General features: G+C 43.4%; 1 protein-coding gene and 2 long non-coding RNA genes across 3 annotated transcripts; 2 read left to right on the forward strand and 1 right to left on the reverse strand.

The window, feature by feature from the left end:
* The first annotated feature begins 1,400 nt into the window (after positions 1 to 1,400).
* Positions 1,401 to 3,763, forward strand: LOC118938299. Its single transcript, XR_005035552.1, has 2 exons — positions 1,401 to 1,558; positions 1,821 to 3,763. It is a non-coding gene; the product is annotated as an uncharacterized LOC118938299 (long non-coding RNA).
* Positions 3,764 to 8,704: 4,941 nt separating this feature from the next.
* LOC118938303 lies at positions 8,705 to 9,472 on the reverse strand. The gene is made up of 3 exons (XR_005035556.1): positions 9,428 to 9,472; positions 8,904 to 8,973; positions 8,705 to 8,802 (listed from the first exon to the last, which is right to left on the reverse strand). It is a non-coding gene; the product is annotated as an uncharacterized LOC118938303 (long non-coding RNA).
* Positions 9,473 to 14,349: 4,877 nt separating this feature from the next.
* LOC118938294 (myosin heavy chain, embryonic smooth muscle isoform-like) lies at positions 14,350 to 18,157 on the forward strand. The gene is made up of 5 exons (XM_036941160.1): positions 14,350 to 14,789; positions 15,053 to 15,261; positions 15,545 to 15,653; positions 16,182 to 16,345; positions 16,452 to 18,157. Exons 2-5 carry the CDS (start codon positions 15,092 to 15,094, stop codon positions 16,606 to 16,608), a joined length of 600 nt encoding a protein of 199 aa, XP_036797055.1. The 5' UTR covers positions 14,350 to 14,789; positions 15,053 to 15,091; the 3' UTR covers positions 16,609 to 18,157.
* Positions 18,158 to 22,332: the final 4,175 nt, after the last annotated feature.

Here is a 22,332-nt window from a genome sequence, read left to right on the forward strand (position 1 = left end):
AGAGTTGGAGGGGATCTGGCAGGGGATCCAGGGGGTGAGGGGGATGGAGTGCCGATTGGTGTTCGGCCAGACAAGGGGTCGAGGGGCGTCAGAGATGTTGTAGACGGTTTCAAATGGAAAGAAGAGACAAAGGAAGAATCAAGTTGGTGGTGATCCTTTACGTTCTTCTTCTCCCGGTTTTTCCAAACTGACTCAGTTACCATGCTGGCATCCAATGACGTCAGTTTGGGTGGGATTGGGAACGGCGATGGACAGCGGCTCCCAATCCCGAGGCGAACTCTGCACTTCTTTTTCTGTTTGGAGAAACATTATATATGTTATATTTGAACTAGCAGCAAATGTCACACCCAAACCACATGATCTGACCATAAAATAAAGAACTCGTCGCCCAATCATATTGAATTCTGTATCATAGGCTAACAAATAGCAAAAATACATGTTTATAAAAATAAAACCATTGTAACCATACAGTTATACCCTCTGTCCCAAATCCTGCTATTTGGCACAAATAAATAGACAATGAAACAACTAGTAATAGCTGAAAAGAATAGAATATACTCTAAATTGTAACAGAATTAGACAAATTCTAGCCCAGAATTGACACATACCTTTTTACAGCAACACAAACATCCCATTTCAGTGTATTTGTAGACTGTGCCTTATTTTACAGAACATCAAAATATGTTGCCCATTTCACATTGTGATGTCATAAACCAAATTATGATGCGCCTGTCTACACGTTACCAGCATAAATGGTAAACAAATCACACACACCAAAATGTTGAAAAATAATTTACAAAATTAATTGATTGTGTATTCAGAGTTATTCCTATTTCATAAAATATACAAAATAACTAGGTTCTTGCCAATACACCTGTTTTCTATTGAGAAAACATTGGGTTATCTTTCTCCCACGCTCCCTGGGCCACTGACGCGTGATTGTATGGGATATGGGAAGAGGCTAGGACATTCGAAGTAACATTACTGTCTAGCAGAATCAAAACAACTTTTATTGGCCAAATGGCCTACATTCACACATTCACAGAATTTGACTCGATGAATTGGTGCTGCCATTAATAGACAAACGTAAAGACACATTTACAGCCTATACAATATACAGTAAACATAAAACATATTTATTAACTTCTATCTTCTTAAGATACTTTAGAGTAACATTTTATTATTGTCACGTTCTGACCTTAGTTCCTTTGTTTTGTCTTTTGTTTTAGTATGGTCAGGGCGTGAGTTGGGTGGGTTGTCTATGTTAGTTTTTCTATGATTTTCTATTTCTGTATTTGGCCTGATATTGTTCTCAATCAGAGGCAGCTGTCAATTGTTGTCCCTGATTGAGAACCATATTTAGATAGCCTGTTTTCCTTTGTGTTTTGTGGGTGGTTATTTTCAGTCTAATATCCAACCTTTCTGACCGACAAGCTGTCTTCATCAGCGTATACTGTTAGGAGCACCTTAACACAGATGGATCTATTAATCTCTGACCGTACCTCATTGAAAAGGTGCCACTCTGCCTAGTGACTGTAAACTAAACAAAAATACTAACGTTAGTACATTTGTTGTATATTTGCTGTTCTGTAAACCCAGTTGGTCACTACCACACCAGTCACAACTGTCAACAGATCATGACATAAATGCAAGCATAATTTGTTCTCGCAGAGTAGATTGTAGATCCTACTACCACCAGGGAACAATCCATTATTCAGCCCTACCATAAAAAGTACCCTTATCTCTCTCTCACTTTCCCCTCTCTCCTTCATTCCCTGTTTTCCTCTCTCCACCTCTCTCTTCCCCCTCTCCTCCCCCAGGTGGACACCCTGACCCTGGAGCTTGTGGCAGAGCGCAGCATGGCCCAGAAGAGTGAGAATGCGCGCCAGCAGCTGGAGAGGCAGAACAAGGACTTGCGAGCCAAGCTGGGCGAGCTGGAGGGTTCCGGGAGCCCCCCCCACACACACACAAACAGTTGTGTATATTGGCCAAATTGATGGTTCTCGTTACTAATACCTCTCCTGGCCCCCTCTGTCCCCTGCAGGCGTGGAGGCCCCATCAGTTTCTCCTCCAGCCGCTCGGGCAGGCGTCAGCTGCAGGTGGAGGGGACATCGCTCGACCTCCTATCCGACGATGAGGTGGAAAACAAGACCACGGACGCCAATGCCAACGAGACGCCAGCAGCTCCCCAACCAGGGTAGACGCGCTCCCTACAGCCCACACGCAGCATGGCCTCCGCCCCCACAAACCTTACCCCTGTCCTCCTAACCCCAGACACCAGCAGTGGACCCCACTACTCTGCCTTACCCCTCTATGGCAAGCTGCAGGGCCAAGCAAATCCATCACCTCCTCCATATGAATATACCGCACATCAAGCCTTGGATTCGTTTTTAACATCAATTGCAGATAATAGTGCATTTTTATTGCATAGGCGTCTGAGTGTGCATAGGCACTCGAAAACAAATAGCAGGAGTTTACCATAATTATGTTAAGCTACTTCCCTGGAACAGCCATTAGAATCAAACAGCCCTCTAGCTAGAATTAACCACTGTCATTTCAGCTGGTTTACTGGCACACAGGTGGACGACTGCACACAAGTCGGTAAAAACATGTGTCTTTCATGATTGTACAGTATTGGACCAGGATATGTAAAACAAAGCACAACATAAGCGAGGGAATTATTTTTAAATGGTAGCCTAAATGACGATCACACCAAATTTTTTTCATCAAAGCCACCACTGTCATAGAGATACTGCAATCCACTTAGTTTAGTATAAAAATAACTATGTGACTAACTCTTTGGTAGCAGGTTTGTAGTGAATTAGATTGTACCACGCCATGTTGCCTCAGCATTCCCCCTATATATATGACCAGCAAAAGACCCTGTTAACTTTACCAATATAACCTTGTCCAATAACCCACCATTTTATATTTGACATATCAATCTACTTTAAGTGGTGTACGATAATGTGTGGAATTAGGTTTGTCAGACTTGGAGCAAAGGCCCTTTTTTTTAGAAAGACAGCCCAAATGTGTGCTTGACATACTATAATATTGCTATGTATAATTCTGGCTATTCAGTTATGTTTTCTGTACCATGTACAAAATACTTAACTCAAAAAGGTCTCTTTGACATCTCGTGTCACCTTAATTTCAATGCATTTCAAATGGCTGAATAATATTAGCATGATTTACAGAAGGGTAATTCATGTTTTATTGAAGTTTTATTGAGTGTTAGAGCGTTGGTTTTAATTCAGTGGTTCAGGGTAGAGCAATCATTCAATTTGAATATGCACACTTGTTGATGCCTTGATTATTAAATGTTAAACATAAATGACCATTTTGTAAATGACTAATTACATATTTGAGGCCTTTATTATTATTTTAAGCCAGAACAAATTGGGGGAAAAAAAGGTTTATCTGTTTCTTTTGAAAGACACTTCTCAATAAAGACATGAGGGGGAAAAAAGTGTATAGTGTTTGAACCAGTTTCATAGCTTTAGTGTCATATTATACCATAAGCACCTCTCCCATCGTGTTGGTGTGAACCAGTGTTATAACAGAATGATTTATGGAGCCTTCTGTCTGCCAGGCAGAAAGTAGAATTTCATTGGGTTCAAAGCTTTAACATCCTGAAGGTTGTTATTATTAGTGGACTGGCTGTTGACGACCAGGTATTCATTATCTCCTTTTATTTCTTGTATTTCTAGACTTTTTTTGTTGTTGTTGTAAAAGACCAATAAACATATCCATTATAGAAAAATATTGTTTTTCTTCTATATTTCTTGTGCAACACATTGATGTCCTCTTAGTCTTTCCCACAGTAGTTGTGGGTCAAGACTGTCTCCAAACTGATATGTGATGTATGGTCTATGTTGCATTGCCATTCATTGTTCCATTACTTCATTGTATTTGTGGTTACATTAAAACCCTGAGGGAGTGCGTAGATAGACTGTGCACAGACACACAATATTGTTGTAATATTAACTTTTTCCTCTTTTTACCCAACATGAATGAATGATAGAGATTGCCTCTTATACAGTGCATTCAGATCGTATTCACACCCCTTGACTTTTTCCACATGTTGTTATGTTACAGCCTTATTCAAAATGGATATAAAAAATCATCAATCTACACACAATACCCCACAATGACAAAGTGAAGACATGTTTTTAGACATTGTAGCAAATTTATACAAAATAAAAAACAGAAATACTTGTACAAGGTTTGGAACGGAACACACCTGTCTATTTCTTTTTATTTATTTTTGATTTCACCTTTATTTAACCAGGTAGGCAAGTTGAGAACAAGTTCTCATTTACAATTTCGACCTGGCCAAGATAAAGCAAAGCAGTTCGACACATACAACAACACAGAGTTACACATGGAGTAAAACAAACATACAGTCAATAATACAGTATAAACAAGTCTATATACGATGTGAGCAAATGAGGTGAGAAAAGGGAGGTAAAGGCAAAAAAAGGCCATGGTGTCAAAGTAAATACAATATAGCAAGTAAAACACTGGAATGGTAGATTTGCAGTGGAAGAATGTGAAAAGTAGAAATAAAAATAATGGGGTGCAAAGGAGCAAAATAAATAAATAACATAAATACAGTAGGGAAAGAGGTAGTTGTTTGGACTAAATTATAGGTGGGCTATGTACAGGTGCAGTAATCTGTGAGCTGCTCTGACAGTTGGTGCTTAAAGCTAGTGAGGGAGATAAGTGTTTCCAGTTTCAGAGATTTTTGTAGTTCCTTCCAGTCATTGGCAGCAGAGAACTGGAAGGAGAGGCGGCCAAAGAAAGAATTGGTTTTGGGGGTGACCCTAGAGATATACCTGCTGGAGCGCGTGCTACAGGTGGGTGATGCTATGGTGACCAGCGAGCTGAGATAAGGGGGGACTTTACCTAGCAGGGTCTTGTAGATGACATGGAGCCAGTGGGTTTGGCGACGAGTATGAAGCGAGGACCAGCCAGCCAGAGGGTACAGGTCGCAATGGTGGGTAGTATATGGGGCTTTGGTGACAAAACGGATTGCACTGTGATAGACTGCATCCAATTTGTTGAGTAGGGTATTGGAGGCTATTTTGTAAATGACATCGCCGAAGTCGAGGATGGTAGGATGGTCAGTTTTACAAGGGTATGTTTGGCAGCATGAGTGAAGAATGCTTTGTTGCGAAATAGGAAGCCAATTCTAGATTTAACTTTGGATTGGAGATGTTTGATGTGGGTCTGGAAGGAGAGTTTACAGTCCAACCAGACACCTAGGTATTTGTAGTTGTCCACGTATTCTAAGTCAGAACCGTCCAGAGTAGTGATGTTGGACAGGCGGGCCGGTGCAGGCAGCGATCGGTTGAAGAGCATGCATTTAGTTTTACTTGTATTTAAGAGCAATTGGAGGCCACGGAAGGAGAGTTGTATGGTATTGAAGCTTGCCTGGAGGGTTGTTAACACAGTGTCCAAAGAAGGGCCAGAAGTATACAGAATGGTGTCGTCTGCGTAGAGGTGGATCAGAGACTCACCAGCAGCAAGAGCGACATCATTGATGTATACAGAGAAGAGAGTCGGTCCAAGAATTGAACCCTGTGGCACCCCCATAGAGACTGCCAGAGGTCCGAACAGCAGACCCTCCGATTGGACACACTGAACTCTATCAGAGAAGTAGTTGGTGAACCAGGCAAGACAATCATTTGAGAAACCAAGGCTGTCGAGTCTGCCGATGAGGATGTGGTGATTGACAGATTCGAAAGCCTTGGCCAGATCAATGAATACGGATGCACAGTAATGTTTCTTATCGATGGAGGTTAAGATATCGTTTAGGACCTTGAGCGTGGCTGAGGTGCACCCATGACCAGCTCTGAAACCAGATTGCAAAGCAGAGAAGGTATGGTGAGATTCGAAATGGTCGGTAATCTGTTTGTTGACATGGCTTTCGAAGACCTTAGAAAGGCAGGGTAGGATAGATATAGGTCTGTAGCAGTTTGGGTCAAGAGTGTCCCCCCCTTTGAAGAGGGGGATGACCGCAGCTGCTTTCCAATCTTTGGGAATCTCAGACGACACGAAAGAGAGGTTGAACAGGCTAGTAATAGGGGTGGCAAAAATTTCGGCAGATAATTTTAGAAAGAAGGGGTCCAGATTGTCTAGCCCGGCTGATGTGTAGGGGTCCAGATTTTGCAGCTCTTTTAGAACATCAGCTGACTGGATTTGGGAGAAGGAGAAATGGGGAAGGCTTGGGCGAGTTGCTGTGGGGGGTGCAGTGCTGTTGACCAGGGTAGGAGTAGCCAGGTGGAAAGCATGGCTAGCCGTAGAAAAATGCTTATTGAAATTCTCAATTATAGTGGATTTATCAGTGGTGACAGTATTTCCTATCTTCAGTGCAGTGGGCAGCTGGGAGGAGGTGTTCTTATTCTCCATGGACTTTACAGTGTCCCAGAACTTTTTGAGTTAGTGTTCCAGGAAGCAAATTTCTGCTTGAAAAAGCTAGCCTTGGCTTTTCTAACTGCCTGTGTATACTGGTTTCTAGCTTCCCTGAACAGCTGCATATCACGGGGGCTGTCCGATGCTAATGCAGAATGCCATAGGATGTTTTTGTGTTGGTTAAGGGCAGTCAGGTCTGGGGAGAACCAAGGGCTATATCTGTTCCTGGTTCTAAATTTCTTGAATGGGGCATGCTTATTTAAGATGGGTAGGAAGGCATTTAAAAAAAATATCCAGGCATCCTCTACTGACGGGATGAAATCAATATCCTTCCAGGATAACCCGGCCAGGTCGATTAGAAAGGCCTGTATAAGAAAGGTCTATATAAGGTCCCAGTTCACAGTGCATGTCAGAACAAAAACCAAACCATGAGGTCGAAGGAATTGTCCTCCATCATTCCTAAATGGAAGAAGTTTGGAACCCCAAAGACTCCTAGAGCTGGCCGCCTGGCCAAACTGAGCTATCAGGAACCTGATGATTGAACTCTTTGGCCTGAATGCCATTCACCATGTCTGGAGGAAACCTGGCACCATTTCTACGGTGAAGCATGGTGGTGGCAGCATCATGCTGTGGGGATGTTTTTCAGCAGCAGGGACTGGTAGACTAGTCAGAATCGAGGGAAAGATGAACGGCACAAAGTACAGAGAGATGCTTGATGAAAACCAGCTCCAGAGCGTTCAGGATCTCAGACTGGGGCGAAGGTTCACCTTCCAACAGGACAACGACCCTTAGCACACAGCCAAGACAATGCAGGGGTGGCTTGGGGACAAGTCTCTGAATGTCCTTGAGTGGCCCAGCCAGAGCCCGGACTTGAACCTGATTGAACATCTCTGGAGACCTGAAAATAGCTGTGCAGCGATGCTCCCCATCCAACCCGACAGAGCTTGAGAGGATCTGCAGAGAAGAATGAGAGAAACTCCCCAAATGCAGATGTGCTAAGCTTATAGCGTCATACCCAAGAAAACTTGAGGCTGTAATCGCTGCCAAAGATGCTTCAACAAAGTACTGAGTAAAGGGTCTGAATTCTTATGTAAATGTGATAGTTTAGCTTGATGTTTTCTTGATAAATTTGCAAAAAAATCTAAAAACCTGTTTTTGGTGTCATTATGGGGTAGATTGATGAGAAGAAGAAAAAATAAATTAATCAATTTTAGAATAAGGCTGTAACTTAACTAAATGTGGAAAAAGTCAAGGGATCTGAATACTTTCTGAATGCACTGTAGGTACATTTATTCACTAACATGCACAGTAAAAGAACATTAATTGCACTAGGTCGGTGAGATGTTTTATATTTATATAATTGTAAACATACAGTAGATGGCCTAGAGTGGGTACATGCTTTGTGGTGTAGGCTGTTTCTTCTGGTGGTCTAGGGCAGCCTGGTGGTCTAGTGCAGCCTGATGTCCAGGTGGTCTAGGGCAGCCTGGTGTTCTGGTGGTCTAGGATAGTCTGATGGTGGTCTAGGGCAGCTTGAAGGTGGTGTAGGGCAGCTTGATGGTGGTGTAGGGCAGCTTGATGGTGGTGTAGGGAGAATTGATGGTGGTCTAGGGCAGCTTGATGGTGGTCTAAGGCAGTTGATGGTGGTCTAGGGCAGCTTGATGGTGGTGTAGGGCAGCTTGATGGTGGTGTAGGGCAGCTTGATGGAGGTCTAGGGCAGCTTGATGGTGGTGTAGGGCAGCTTGATGGTGGTCTAGGGCAGCTTGATGGTGGTGTAGGGCAGTCTGATGGTGGTCTAGGGCAGCTTGATGGTGGTGATGGGCAGCCTGATGGTGGTCTAGGGCAGCTTTATGGTGGTCTAAGGCAGTTGAGGGTGGTGTAGGGCAGCGTAATTCGATTAATCTGATGTTTCTTGGTGTGTGGTAGGTGCTACTCCAGGTGTTCCCTGAGCGCTGTGCCTCTCCCTGAGTTTAATGATGGGTTCTCCTGGTCCTTCTCCTGGTAGTGAGGGGCCTGGTCTCCTTCACCTGCTCCACTTCAATGAGAAATGACAGGGAGATCTTACATGTACATACAATGTCTGAAAAATAGGGATTACAGGGATTACAGGTTAAAGGGATAACTCTTAATGTGTGGTCAATGAATCATCTTTCTAGCTTTGGTAAAAACTTTTTTTTTTCTTGATGACTGATTGTCGTCATTGACTCCATTTGTGACATTCTTCTCAAATTTGTGTTCTAGAGCCTTACCTGCAGACATAGAACAGGATGTAGGCAGTCTGTGCAATCGACTTCAGCACAGTGGCCTCATCTGTCCTCAAGACATGTGCGTCATCCAGGCAGAGCCACCCACTGCCACGGCTGTCCAAAACATCACTGATGTAGTGGCCTAGGGAACAAGGGAAACAAAATAGAGTGTACATTTAGCTTTCATAATTGTGTGTGCGTGCCTGCATACCTGCGTGCCTGCATACCTGCATGCCTGCATACCTGTATACATGTTGTCTCCCAGATGTGAGATCACACTTGACAATTTGTAGATATTGTCTGGCTGGTGTCTCTGTAAGGAAACACATTTAATAATAGGATTGTTATTTTGTCTACAGGATAGGGGTGCTTTCTATAACTGCCTCATCTTGATCCGCCCACTATCTCAACTATCTCAACTGGATCTAATTATCTGTTATCTGTTCTATTTCTCTCTCTCTCTCTCTCTCTCTCTCTCTCTCTCTCTCTCTCTCTCTCTCTCTCTCTCTCTCTCTCTCTCTCTCTCTCTCTCTCCTCACCACAGCGGCTGCCTGCTGCTTTTCCTCACTGTCAGCTGGTTTCTCTAGCTGGTCAGAGGAATTTGAAGCTGGTGGGGGTATATCAAATATAGTGTAAATACAAACCAGAAGGTGAAGTGGAAACCTATCAACAAATATACTTTTAACTTCAGCTTCCGACTTGCTTTCCTCAACAGTCCTGTTTCATGAGAGGGTATTATGCATGATGTCAGTAACATAATGTCCTACCTGGTCTATCAAGGGTGCCTTTCGGGGAGTTTGCAGGTTTGTTGTCCTTGTTGTTTTTCCCCAGGGAGCTTGCCCTGTGTAAATTGATGGCATTGAAAATAAATATCTAGTGTGTGAAAATCATGGTGTGTGTTGGCTACTCAATGTGCATTGTCCCCAAACAGAGTGTAAACCAACCTGGCTCCATACTGGACAGGGGCTGTCTTCCCACATACGGCTGGGAGGGTTATTTCTGCAGGGATGGACATGGAATCATCCACCTTCTTTGGCTCCCAGTCGCCTGCAGTAAATCGCTTGATATGAAGCATTAGGACCCTGCTCAGAGACAGACAGGCAGGCAGGCAGGCATTCACAAAGACAGACAGACAGACAGACAGACAGACAGACAGACAGACAGACAGACAGACAGACAGACAGACAGACAGACAGACATTCACATACACAGACGACCAGGCAGGCATTCACACAGACAAAGGAATCAGTCTTGTACTCAATTCAATAACCCAGTTTGGTGAGTTAGATCAGGACTGTCAATTGTAATCTGAGATGATGATGGGGGGACTCACCGGGGCAGCGTGAGGAAGTGCATAGTCACAGATGCCATGCTGCCTGAGCACACCCTGCATGCACACTCTAACGCAGATGGCTAGGTGACAAAGGATAGCAATACAATTATGAACATTATGACATTAATGATAGTGTTCCTTGACATACTAACTCTTGGTTTAAGCTAAGTGCTGACCTTAAAGTAGAGGTCCAGGCTGTGTGGCAGGTAATGGCTCAGGCTCAGGGACAAGTGATTGTAATCCTCCTGACCATACACTATAACTCCACAGCTTCAGAAGTACGGAGAGAAATGCATCAGCTATCCAACACAAACCTTTTGATCCCTCTACACACTATCTTAATGCTTTACCTCTGTATCCTGCATGTTATGCTGACATTAAAACCTCCTCACAAATGTGATGACGACATCAAGGTACACCGTATACAAATGACAGCTGTTACCTGATGCAGGTACGGGAAGTCTTCAGCTTGAATTCTAACTGCTTCACGGGGCAGGTGTATGGCTCTGGTGAGCCCTTTAATGCCATACCCTCCTCCTTCAGCTGAAAGAGGAGGAGCAACACACATTCATGGGCATCCTAAGAGAAGAATGGGAAAGAAGCAGAAAATACATCAACAACTACAACTGAAACAGAGCTGAGGAAAAACACTGTCACGTGTCCCAGGTTTATTGTTACGTGAGTCTTTTAGCAAATAATATCTTACCTGTTCATAGTCTTCCTCATAGTCCTCATTGACAACGGAAAGACAGCGCTTGACTGTTTGTAGGATTTTCTTATTTTCCTTGTTCTTAGCATTAATAGTGCCTCCAGAAAGCCTGGCCTGATGTAACTCGGCAAAGCAGCTGTGGAGGGAGACAAAGAGCATGCATTCAGGTTTCACTCTCTCACCTTGGCCACAGATTAGCTCTGTGCTTCTACTTTAGCTTCTGATCAAATATGATTCAACTGATTCCTGACTGTGACAGGAAATCATCTCTGGTGTTAATCAGAAGCTGAGTTGGGTGTGGTTTTATCTTAAAAATCATATGAGACACTGAGTGTACGAAGGACAATATATATCATCCATCCATCCATACCTACATTCATACATAGATAAATAGATAGAGAGAGAGAGAGCGAGATAGATAGATAGAGAGAGAGATAGATATATAGATAGATAGATAGATAGATAGATAGATAGATAGATAGATAGATAGATAGATAGAAAGATAGATAGATAGATACAAACATACATAGAGAGAGAGAGAGAGAGAGAGAGAGAGAGAGAGAGAGAGAGAGAGAGAGAGAGAGAGAGAGAGAGAGAGAGAGAGATAGATAGATAGATAGATAGATAGATAGATAGATAGATAGATAGATAGATAGATAGATAGATAGATAGATAGATAGATAGATAGATAGATAGATAGATAGATAGATAGATAGATGGATGGATACATACATACATACATACATACATACATACATACCACAGGAGGTTGATGGCACCTTAATTGGGGAGGAAGGGTTCGTGGTAATGGCTGGAGCGGAATCAGTGGAATGCTATCAAATACATCAAACATATGGTTTCCATGTGTTTGATGCCATTACATTTGCTCCATTTCAGACATCATTACGAGCCGTCCTCCCCTCAGCAGCCTCCACTGACACATACATTGAGGCGGAACTTGTGTACTGTAACTATAAGCGTCTAGGTGGGTGGGTCAGTGTGTGTACAGGTGGGACAGGAGGGTGAGAGCGAGGCTGTATACCATAGCAGTTTAGAGGAGGGGGAGGAACTCCAGATGTTCTGCTGCCTCAGGATGTCTCTGCAAAATGCTGTTAGCCCCAGCAGGCACTGCAGAGCAGAGTTCATGAAGCAGGTGTTGCCTATATTAGGCAACCTGTGGGAAAGAAGCCATCAGTTACACACTAATATCTGAACTGTGGACCAAAGGTAAACTAATGAATGGATTTGTAAGGCATGAACACAAGATAACTCTGAGTACCACACGGAATTATGTGTGTGTGTGTGTGTGTGTGTGTGTGTGTGTGTGTTTACCCGAGGAGCTTGGTGTTGTCTTCGCCCTCGCCTGTGCAGCTCTGCTCCCCCAGCTGGGTGCTACTCTTGCTGAACAGGTTGGGAAGGCGAGCCATGGCTTCCCGAGACCTGACCAATGGCCTGGAGGAAGAGAGACAGGGTAGAGGCCTCAGTAGCAGTAGCTCAACACCAATCGGTCTGTTTGAACACTGTTTTAATGTACAGGCATACAGATATTCCTTACCATGTCATGGTGTGAGTGACCACTCTTATGTAGAGTTGAGTGAGATGAAGGTGGCTATTGTATACAGTACTTACCTCTCCAAGGAGACAGAGGAAGCCTTCAGGTCAATGGAGGCCTCTGCAGAGAGAGACCGAGACACGGAGAGCGGTAAGAGAGAAGCTTTGTCAAAGATGAATTGAGACAAGTAGCACCAAAAAATGGCACCCGTTTACAGACCTGCGATGCCAGCAAATAGGGGTACCATTCTCTTTGTCTGTGGAACAACTGCCCCCACCTCTTTGACCTCAGAGCTCATAAGATCTCTGTAAAGATACACAGACATATGCATTAGGTTAGCTATATTAAATTGGCTTTTTCATTTCAATTTAATGGTGTTGGTTGGCATGAAATGTGATATCAGGCTGCAGTACCTGGCAGTCTCACTGTCTTTGTTGGTCTCTCCATGGCGGTGCAGGGGGTTTGGAGAGGAGGACTGGGGGGCAGGTGAGGAGACGTGAGTTGTGGAGGAAGGGCAGGCAGGACTGGGGGGAGTGGCAGAGGAGGATAACTGAGTTGAGACTGCCAGGGAAACAGAAGAAGCACTAAAATGGGAGGAGGTCTGTGATCCTTCCACTGAAGAAGAAGAAGAAGAAGAGAGAGATGACATGTGGAGAGAGGAGAGGGAAGAGAGGCCGAAGAACTTGGAGAGAGTGGAAGGGGATCTGGCAGGGGATCCAGGGGGTGAGGGGGAGGGAGTGCCGATTGGTGTTCGGCCAGACAAGGGGTCGAGGTGCGTCAGAGATGTTGTAGACGGTTTCAAATGGAAAGAAGAGACAAAGGAAGAATCAAGTTGGTCGTGATCCTTTACGTTCTTCTTCTCCCGGTTTTTCCAAACTGACTCAGTTACCATGCTGGCATCCAATGACGTCAGTTTGGGTGGGATTGGGAACGGCGATGGACAGCGGCTCCCAATCCCGAGGCGAACTCTGCACTTCTTTTTCTGTTTGGAGAAACATTATATATGTTATATTTGAACTAGCAGCAAATGTCACACCCAAACCACATGATCTGACCATAAAATAAAGAACTCGTCGCCCAATCATATTGAATTCTGTATCATAGGCTAACAAATAGCAAAAATACATGTTTATAAAAATAAAACCATTGTAACCATACAGTTATACCCTCTGTCCCAAATCCTGCTATTTGGCACACATAAATAGACAATGAAACAACTAGTAATAGCTGAAAAGAATAGAATATACTCTAAATTGTAACAGAGTTAGACAAATTCTAGCCCAGAATTGACACATACCTTTTTACAGCAACACAAACATCCCATTTCAGTGTATTTGTAGACTGTGCCTTATTTTACAGAACATCAAAATATGTTGCCCATTTCACATTGTGATGTCATAAACCAAATTATGATGCGCCTGTCTACGCGTTACCAGCGTAAATAGCCAACAAATCACACACACCAAAATGTTGAAAAATAATTTACAAAATGAATTTATCATGTATTCAGAGTTATTCCTATTTCATAAAATATACAAAATAACTAGGTTCTTGCCAATACACCTGTTTTTTATTGAGAAAACATTGGGTTATCTTTCTCCCACGCTCCCTGGGCCACTGACGCGTGATTGTATGGGATATGGGAAGAGGCTAGGACATTCAAAGTAATGTTACTGTCTAGCAGAATCAAAACAACTTTTATTGGCCAAGTGGCCTACATTCACACATTCACAGAATTTGACTCGATGAATTGGTGCTGCCATTAATAGACCAACGTAAAGACACATTTATAGCCTATACAATATAAAGTAAACATAAAACATATTTATTAGCTTCTATCTTCTTAAGATACTTTAGAGTAAAATTTTATTATTGTCACGTTCTGACCTTAGTTCCTTTGTTTTGTCTTTTGTTTTAGTATGGTCAGGGCGTGAGTTGGGTGGGTTGTCTATGTTAGTTTTTCTATGATTTTCTATTTCTGTATTTGGCCTGATATTGTTCTCAATCAGAGGCAGCTGTCAATTGTTGTCCCTGATTGAGAACCATATTTAGGTAGCCTGTTTTCCTTTGTGTTTTGTGGGTGGTTATTTTCAGTCTTTGTGTGTCTGCACCAGACAGAACTGTTTGGGTTTTCACTTTGTTGTTTTGTATTTTGAAGTGTTCTTTCATCATTAAATAAGATGAACACTTACCATGCTGTGCTTTGGTCCGCTCCTCCTTCCACCTACGAGGAGAATCGTTACAATTATGGAACGTAAAATGCATATTCCACTTCAGTTGACGCTGATCTGATACAGATGGAACATAGCCTTGCAATGGTTGTTAGGAGGACCTTGGAAAAGGAGAGCTGCACACTCTAGCGCAGACTCAATTATTTAATAACCTAATATCCAACCTTTCTGACCGACAAGCTGTCTTCATCAGCGTATACTGTTAGGAGCACCTTAACACAGATGGAGCTATTCATCTCTGACCGTACCTCATTGAAAAGTTGCCACTCTGCCTAGTGACTGTAAACTAAACAAAAATACTAACGTTAGTACATTTGTTGTATATTTGCTGTTCTGTAAACCCAGTTGGTCACTACCACACCAGTCACAACTATCAACAGATCATGACATAAATGCAAAGCAGAATTTGTTCTCGCAGAGTAGATTGTAGATCCTACTACCACCAGGGAACAATCCATTATTCAGCCCTACCATAAAAAGTACCCTTATCTCTCTCTCACTTTCCCCTCTCTCCTTCATTCCCTGTTTTCCTCTCTCCACCTCTCTCTTCCCCCTCTCCTCCCCCAGGTGGACACCCTGACCCTGGAGCTTGTGGCAGAGCGCAGCATGGCCCAGAAGAGTGAAAATGTGCGCCAGCAGCTGGAGAGGCAGAACAAGGACTTGCGGGCCAAGCTGGGCGAGCTGAAGGGCTCCGTGAAGAGCCGGTTCAAGGCCTCCATCACCGCCCTGGAGGCCAAGATACTGCAGCTGGAGGAGCAGTTGGAGCGGGAGGCTAAGTGAGAAACACAGCAACTCTCTTATAACAACTCCATACCTTATTAGACAAGGTGAAATAGGAGACCAAGACTCAGGAGGAGTTCATGAGGGCCTTAGAACAAGCTAAGCCCGTTGGAAGAGAGGTTCTTGAATGTGATCTAAATCTTAATGTGATCAATGTAATGAGTCAAAAGCAATCTTACGAGATGTACTTGAAGATCTATGACTGACAGCCTTTGTTACAGTGCGGTTTCTGTGGTGCTCTAACTGTCCTATGACCTCATTCCTCTGTCCTCCTATCAGGGAGCGAGCAGCGGCCAATAAGCTTGTGAGATGGACAGAGAAGAAGCTGAAGGAGGTGTGCATGCAGGTGGAGGACGAGCGCCGCCATTCCGACGAGTACAAGGAACAGGTGAGGAGCTTGTCACGGAAGTTTGGACGTCCCAGATATTAAAGCTACAATATGTAACTTTTTGGGAGACTTAACCAAATTAACATAGAAATTTGAGTTATAGATATTTAATTCTCATTGAAAACAAGTCTAAGAAGCGATAGATCCGTTCTAAGTACTCCATTTCTATGCTTTTAGTTTAGTTTTTGCGTCTTTTACTTTCGGTTTTGTACAACAGCTGAAAATGTATAGATTTTTGGTTATGGATTCTCTACACAATGACTGCTTGTTTTGACATAAACAGAAATTATGCGAATTCTGCATAGTGCATTTTTAAGATGTACACAGCTAAAGAAGGAATTCTATCCAATTCAGTACAACTCGCAAAGGTGGGACAGGATTGGATAGGTGTGAAGATTTAGGATTGGAGTCTTTCCTACAGTAGGTTCTTTCCAGTAACCATTGGACCATAGGAATGCTGAGTATTGTAAGTATTAGTATTGACTGTTCATCATTGTTAATGTCTGTTGTGACACCTGGCTGGGTCAGATGGAGAAGGCCAACTCTCGCATGAAGCAGCTGAAGAGGCAGCTTGAGGAGGAGTCCACACGTGCCAACGCCTACCGCAGGAAGCTGCAGAGGGAGCTGGACGATGCCACTGAGAGCAGCGAGGGTCTCAGCCGTGAGGTCAACACACTCAAGAGCCGCCTCAGGTATTTAGAGCCCCCCCCCACACACACACACAAACAGTTGTGTATATTGGCCAAATTGATGGTCCTCGTTACTAATACCTCTCCTGGCCCCCTCTGTCCCCTGCAGGCGTGGAGGCCCCATCAGTTTCTCCTCCAGCCGCTCGGGCAGGCGTCAGCTGCAGGTGGAGGGAACATCGCTCGACCTCCTATCCGACGATGAAATGGAAAACAAGACCACGGATGCCAATGCCAACGAGACGCCAGCAGCTCCCCAACTGGAGTAGACGCGCTCCCTACAGCCCACACGCAGCATGGCCTCCGCCCCCACAAACCTTACCCCTGTCCTCCTAACCCCAGACACCAGCAGTGGACCCCACTACTCTGCCTTACCCCTCTATGGCAAGCTGCAGGGCCAAGCAAATCCATCACCTCCTCCATATGAATATACCGCACATCATGCCTTGGATTCGTTTTTAACATCAATTGCAGATAAAAGTGCATTTAAATTGCATAGGCGTCTGAGTGTGCATAGGCACTCGAAAACAAGTAGCAGGAGTTTACCATAATTATGTAAAGCTACTTCCCTGGAACAGCCATTAGAATCAAACAGCCCTCTAGCTAGAATTAACCACTGTCATTTCAGCTGGTTTACTGGCACACAGGTGGACGATGTAAAAACATGTGTCTTTCATGATTGTACAGTATTGGACCAGGATATGTAAAACAAAGCACAGCATAAGCGAGGGAATTATTTTTAAATGGTAGCCTAAATGACGATCACACCGAATTGTTTTCATCAAAACCACCACTGTCATAGAGATACTGCAATCCACTTAGTTTAGTATAAAAATAACTATGTGAATAACTCTTTGGTAGCAGGTTTGTAGTGAATTAGATTGTACCACGCCATGTTGCCTCAGCATTCCCCCTATATATATGACTAGCAAAAGACCCTGTTAACTTGACCAATATAACCTTGTCCAATAACCCACCATTTTATATTTGACATATCAATCTACTTTAAGTGGTGTACGATAATGTGTGGAATTAGGTTTGTCAGACTTGGAGCAAAGGCCCTTTTTTTTAGAAAGACAGCCCAAATGTGTGCTTGACATACTATAATATTGCTATGTATAATTCTGGCTATTCAGTTATGTTTTCTGTACCATGTACAAAATACTTAACTCAAAAAGGTCTCTTTGACATCTCGTGTCACCTTCATTTCAATGCATTTCAAATGGCTGAATAATATTAGCATGATTTACAGAAGGGTAATTCATGTTTTATTGAAGTTTTATTGAGTGTTAGAGCGTTGGTTTTAATTCAGTGGTTCAGGGTAGAGCAATCATTCAATTTGAATATGCACACTTGTTGATGCCTTGATTATTAAATGTTAAACATAAATGACCATTTTGTAAATGACTAATTACATATTTGAGGCCTTTATTATTATTTTAAGCCAGAACAAATTGGGGGAAAAAAAGGTTTATCTGTTTCTTTTGAAAGACACTTCTCAATAAAGACATGAGGGGGAAAAAAGTGTATAGTGTTTGAACCAGTTTCATAGCTTTAGTGTCATATTATACCATAAGCACCTCTCCCATCGTGTTGGTGTGAACCAGTGTTATAACAGAATGATTTATGGAGCCTTCTGTCTGCCAGGCAGAAAGTAGAATTTCATTGGGTTCAAAGCTTTAACATCCTGAAGGTTGTTATTATTAGTGGACTGGCTGTTGACGACCAGGTATTCATTATCTCCTTTTATTTCTTGTATTTCTAGACTTTTTTTGTTGTTGTTGTAAAAGACCAATAAACATATCCATTATAGAAAAATATTGTTTTTCTTCTATATTTCTTGTGCAACACATTGATGTCCTCTTAGTCTTTCCCACAGTAGTTGTGGGTCAAGACTGTCTCCAAACTGATATGTGATGTATGGTCTATGTTACATTGCCATTCATTGTTCCATTACTTCATTGTATTTGTGGTTACATTAAAACCCTGAGGGAGTGCGTAGATAGACTGTGCACAGACACACAATATTGTTGTAATATTAACTTTTTCCTCTTTTTACCCAACATGAATGAATGATAGAGATTGCCTCTTATACAGTGCATTCAGATCGTATTCACACCCCTTGACTTTTTCCACATGTTGTTATGTTACAGCCTTATTCAAAATGGATATAAAAAATCATCAATCTACACACAATACCCCATAATGACAAAGTGAAGACAGGTTTTTAGACATTGTAGCAAATTTATACAAAATAAAAAAAAGAAATACTTGTACATGATTGTACAAGGTTTGGAACGGAACACACCTGTCTATTTATTTTATTTATTTTTGATTTCACCTTTATTTAACCAGGTAGGCAAGTTGAGAACAAGTTCTCATTTACAATTGCGACCTGGCCAAGATAAAGCAAAGCAGTTCGACACATACAACAACACAGACTTACACATGGAGTAAAACAAACATACAGTCAATAATACAGTATAAACAAGTCTATATACGATGTGAGCAAATGAGGTGAGATAAGGGAGGTAAAGGCAAAAAAAGGCCATGGTGTCAAAGTAAATACAATATAGCAAGTAAAACACTGGAATGGTAGATTTGCAGTGGAAGAATGTGAAAAGTAGAAATAAAAATAATGGGGTGCAAAGGAGCAAAATAAATAAATAACATAAATACAGTAGGGAAATAGTAGTTGTTTGGGCTAAATTATAGGTGGGCTATGTACAGGTGCAGTAATCTGTGAGCTGCTCTGACAGTTGGTGCTTAAAGCTAGTGAGGGAGATAAGTGTTTCCAGTTTCAGAGATTTTTGTAGTTCGTTCCAGTCATTGGCAGCGGAGAACTGGAAGGAGAGGCGGCCAAAGAAATAATTGGTTTTGGGGGTGACCCTAGAGATATACCCGCTGGAGCTACAGGTGGGTGATGCTATGGTGACCAGCGAGCTGAGATAAGGGGGGACTTTACCTAGCAGGGTCTTGTAGATGACATGGAGCCAGTGGGTTTGGCGACGAGTATGAAGCGAGGGCCAGCCAACGAGAGGGTACAGGTCGCAATGGTGGGTAGTATATGGGGCTTTGGTGACAAAACGGATTGCACTGTGATAGACTGCATCCAATTTGTTGAGTAGGGTATTGGAGGCTATTTTGTAAATGACATTGCCGAAAGAGCAGCAGCAAGAGCGACATCATTGATGTATACAGAGAAGAGAGTCGGTCCAAGAATTTAACCCTGTGGCACCCCCATAGAGACTGCCAGAGGTCCGGACAGCAGACCCTCCGATTTGACACATTGAACTCTATCAGAGAAGTAGTTGGTGAACCAGGCAAGACAATCATTTGAGAAACCAAGGCTGTCGAGTCTGCCGATGAGGATGTGGTGATTGACAGATTCGAAAGCCTTGGCCAGATCAATGAATACGGCTGCACAGTAATGTTTCTTATCGATGGAGGTTAAGATATCGTTTAGGACCTTGAGCGTGGCTGAGGTGCACCCATGACCAGCTCTGAAACCAGATTGCATAGCAGAGAAGGTATGGTGAGATTCGAAATGGTCGGTAATCTGTTTGTTGACATGGCTTTCGAAGACCTTAGAAAGGCAGGGTAGGATAGATATAGGTCTGTAGCAGTTTGGGTCAAGAGTGTCCCCCCCTTTGAAGAGGGGGATGACCGCAGCTGCTTTCCAATCTTTGGGAATCTCAGACGACACGAAAGAGAGGTTGAACAGGCTAGTAATAGGGGTGGCAACAATTTCGGCAGATCATTTTAGAAAGAAGGGGTCCAGATTGTCTAGCCCGGCTGATGTGTAGGGGTCCAGATTTTGCAGCTCTTTTAGAACATCAGCTGACTGGATTTGGGAGAAGGAGAAATGGGGAAGGCTTGGGCGAGTTGCTGTGGGGGGTGCAGTGCTGTTGAGCCAGGTGGAAAGTAACCAGGTGGAAAGCATGGCCAGCCGTAGAAAAATGCTTATTGAAATTCTCAATTATAGTGGATTTATCAGTGGTGACAGTATTTCCTATCTTCAGTGCAGTGGGCAGCTGGGAGGAGGTGTTCTTATTCTCCATGGACTTTACAGTGTCCCAGAACTTTTTGAGTTAGTGTTGCAGGAAGCAAATTTCTGCTTGAAAAAGCTAGCCTTGGCTTTTCTAACTGCCTGTGTATACTGGTTTCTAGCTTCCCTGAACAGCTGCATATCACGGGGGCTGTTCGATGCTAATGCAGAATGCCATAGTATGTTTTTGTGTTGGTTAAGGGCAGTCAGGTCTGGGGAGAACCAAGGGCTATATATGTTCCTGGTTCTAAATTTCTTGAATTGGGCATGCTTATTTAAGATGGGTAGGAAGGCATTTAAAAAAAATAACCAGGCATCCTCTACTGACGGGATGAGATCAATATCCTTCCAGGATACCCCGGCCAGGTCGATTAGAAAGGCCTGTATAAGAAAGGTCTATATAAGGTCCCAGTTCACAGTGCATGTCAGAACAAAACCCAAACCCTGAGGTCGAAGGAATTGTCCTCCATCATTCCTAAATGGAAGAAGTTTGGAACCCCAAAGACTCCTAGAGCTGGCCGCCTGGCCAAACTGAGTTATCAGGAACCTGATGATTGAACTCTTTGGCCTGAATGCCATTCGCCATGTCTGGAGGAAACCTGGCATCATTTCTACGGTGAAGCATGGTGATGGCAGCATCATGCTGTGGGGATGTTTTTCAGCAGCAGGGACTGGTAGACTAGTCAGAATCGAGGGAAAGATGAACGGCACAAAGTACAGAGAGAAGCTTGATGAAAACCAGCTCCAGAGCGTTCAGGATCTCAGACTGGGGCGAAGGTTCACCTTCCAACAGGACAACGACCCTTAGCACACAGCCAAGACAACGCAGGGGTGGCTTGGGGACAAGTCTCTGAATGTCCTTGAGTGGCCCAGCCAGAGCCCGGACTTGAACCTGATTGAACATCTCTGGAGACCTGAAAATAGCTGTGCAGCGATGCTCCCCATCCAACCCGACAGAGCTTGAGAGGATCTGCAGAGAAGAATGAGAGAAACTCCCCAAATACAGATGTGCTAAGCTTATAGCGTCATACCCAAGAAAACTTGAGGCTGTAATCGCTGCCAAAGATGCTTCAACAAAGTACTGAGTAAAGGGTCTGAATTCTTATGTAAATGTGATAGTTTAGCTTTATGTTTTCTTGATAAATTTGCAAAAAAATCTAAAAACCTGTTTTTGCTGTCATTCTGGGGTAGATTGATGAGAAGAAGAAAAAATAAATGAATCCATTTTAGAATAAGGCTGTAACTTAACTAAATGAGGAAAAAGTCAAGGGATCTGAATACTTTCTGAATGCACTGTAGGTACATTTATTCACTACCATGTACAGTAAAAGAACATTAATTGCACTCGGTCGGTGAGATGTTTTATATTTATATAATTGTAAACATACAGTAGATGGCCTAGAGTGGGTACATGCTTTGTGGTGTAAGCTGTTTATTCTGGTGGTCTAGGGCAGCCTGGTGGTCTAGGGCAGCCTGATGTCCAGGTGGTCTAGGGCAGCCTGATGTCCTGGTGGTCTAGGGCAGCCTGGTGTTCTGGTGGTCTAGGGCAGCTTGGTGTCTAGGTGGTTTAGGGCAGCCTGATGTCCAGGTGGTCTAGGGCAGCCTGGTCTTCTGGTGGTCTAGGGCAGCCTGGTGTTCTGGTGGTCTAGGGCAGCTTGGTGTCTAGGTGGTTTAGGGCAGCGTGATGTCCTAATGGTCTAGGATAGTCTGATGGTGGTCTAGGGCAGCTTGATGGTTGTGAAAGATAGTCTGATGGTGGTGTAGGGAGAATTGATGGTGGTCTAGGGCAGCTTGATGGTGGTCTAAGGCAGTTGATGGTGGTTTAGGGCAGCTTGATGGTGGTGTAGGGCAGCTTGATGGTGGTGTAGGGCAGCTTGATGGAGGTCTAGGGCAGCTTGATGGTGGTGTAGGGCAGCTTGATGGTGGTCTAGGGCAGCTTGATGGT

Source organism: Oncorhynchus mykiss, chromosome 13 (genome assembly GCF_013265735.2).
Source record: "Oncorhynchus mykiss isolate Arlee chromosome 13, USDA_OmykA_1.1, whole genome shotgun sequence".
Lineage (NCBI taxonomy): Eukaryota > Metazoa > Chordata > Actinopteri > Salmoniformes > Salmonidae > Oncorhynchus > Oncorhynchus mykiss.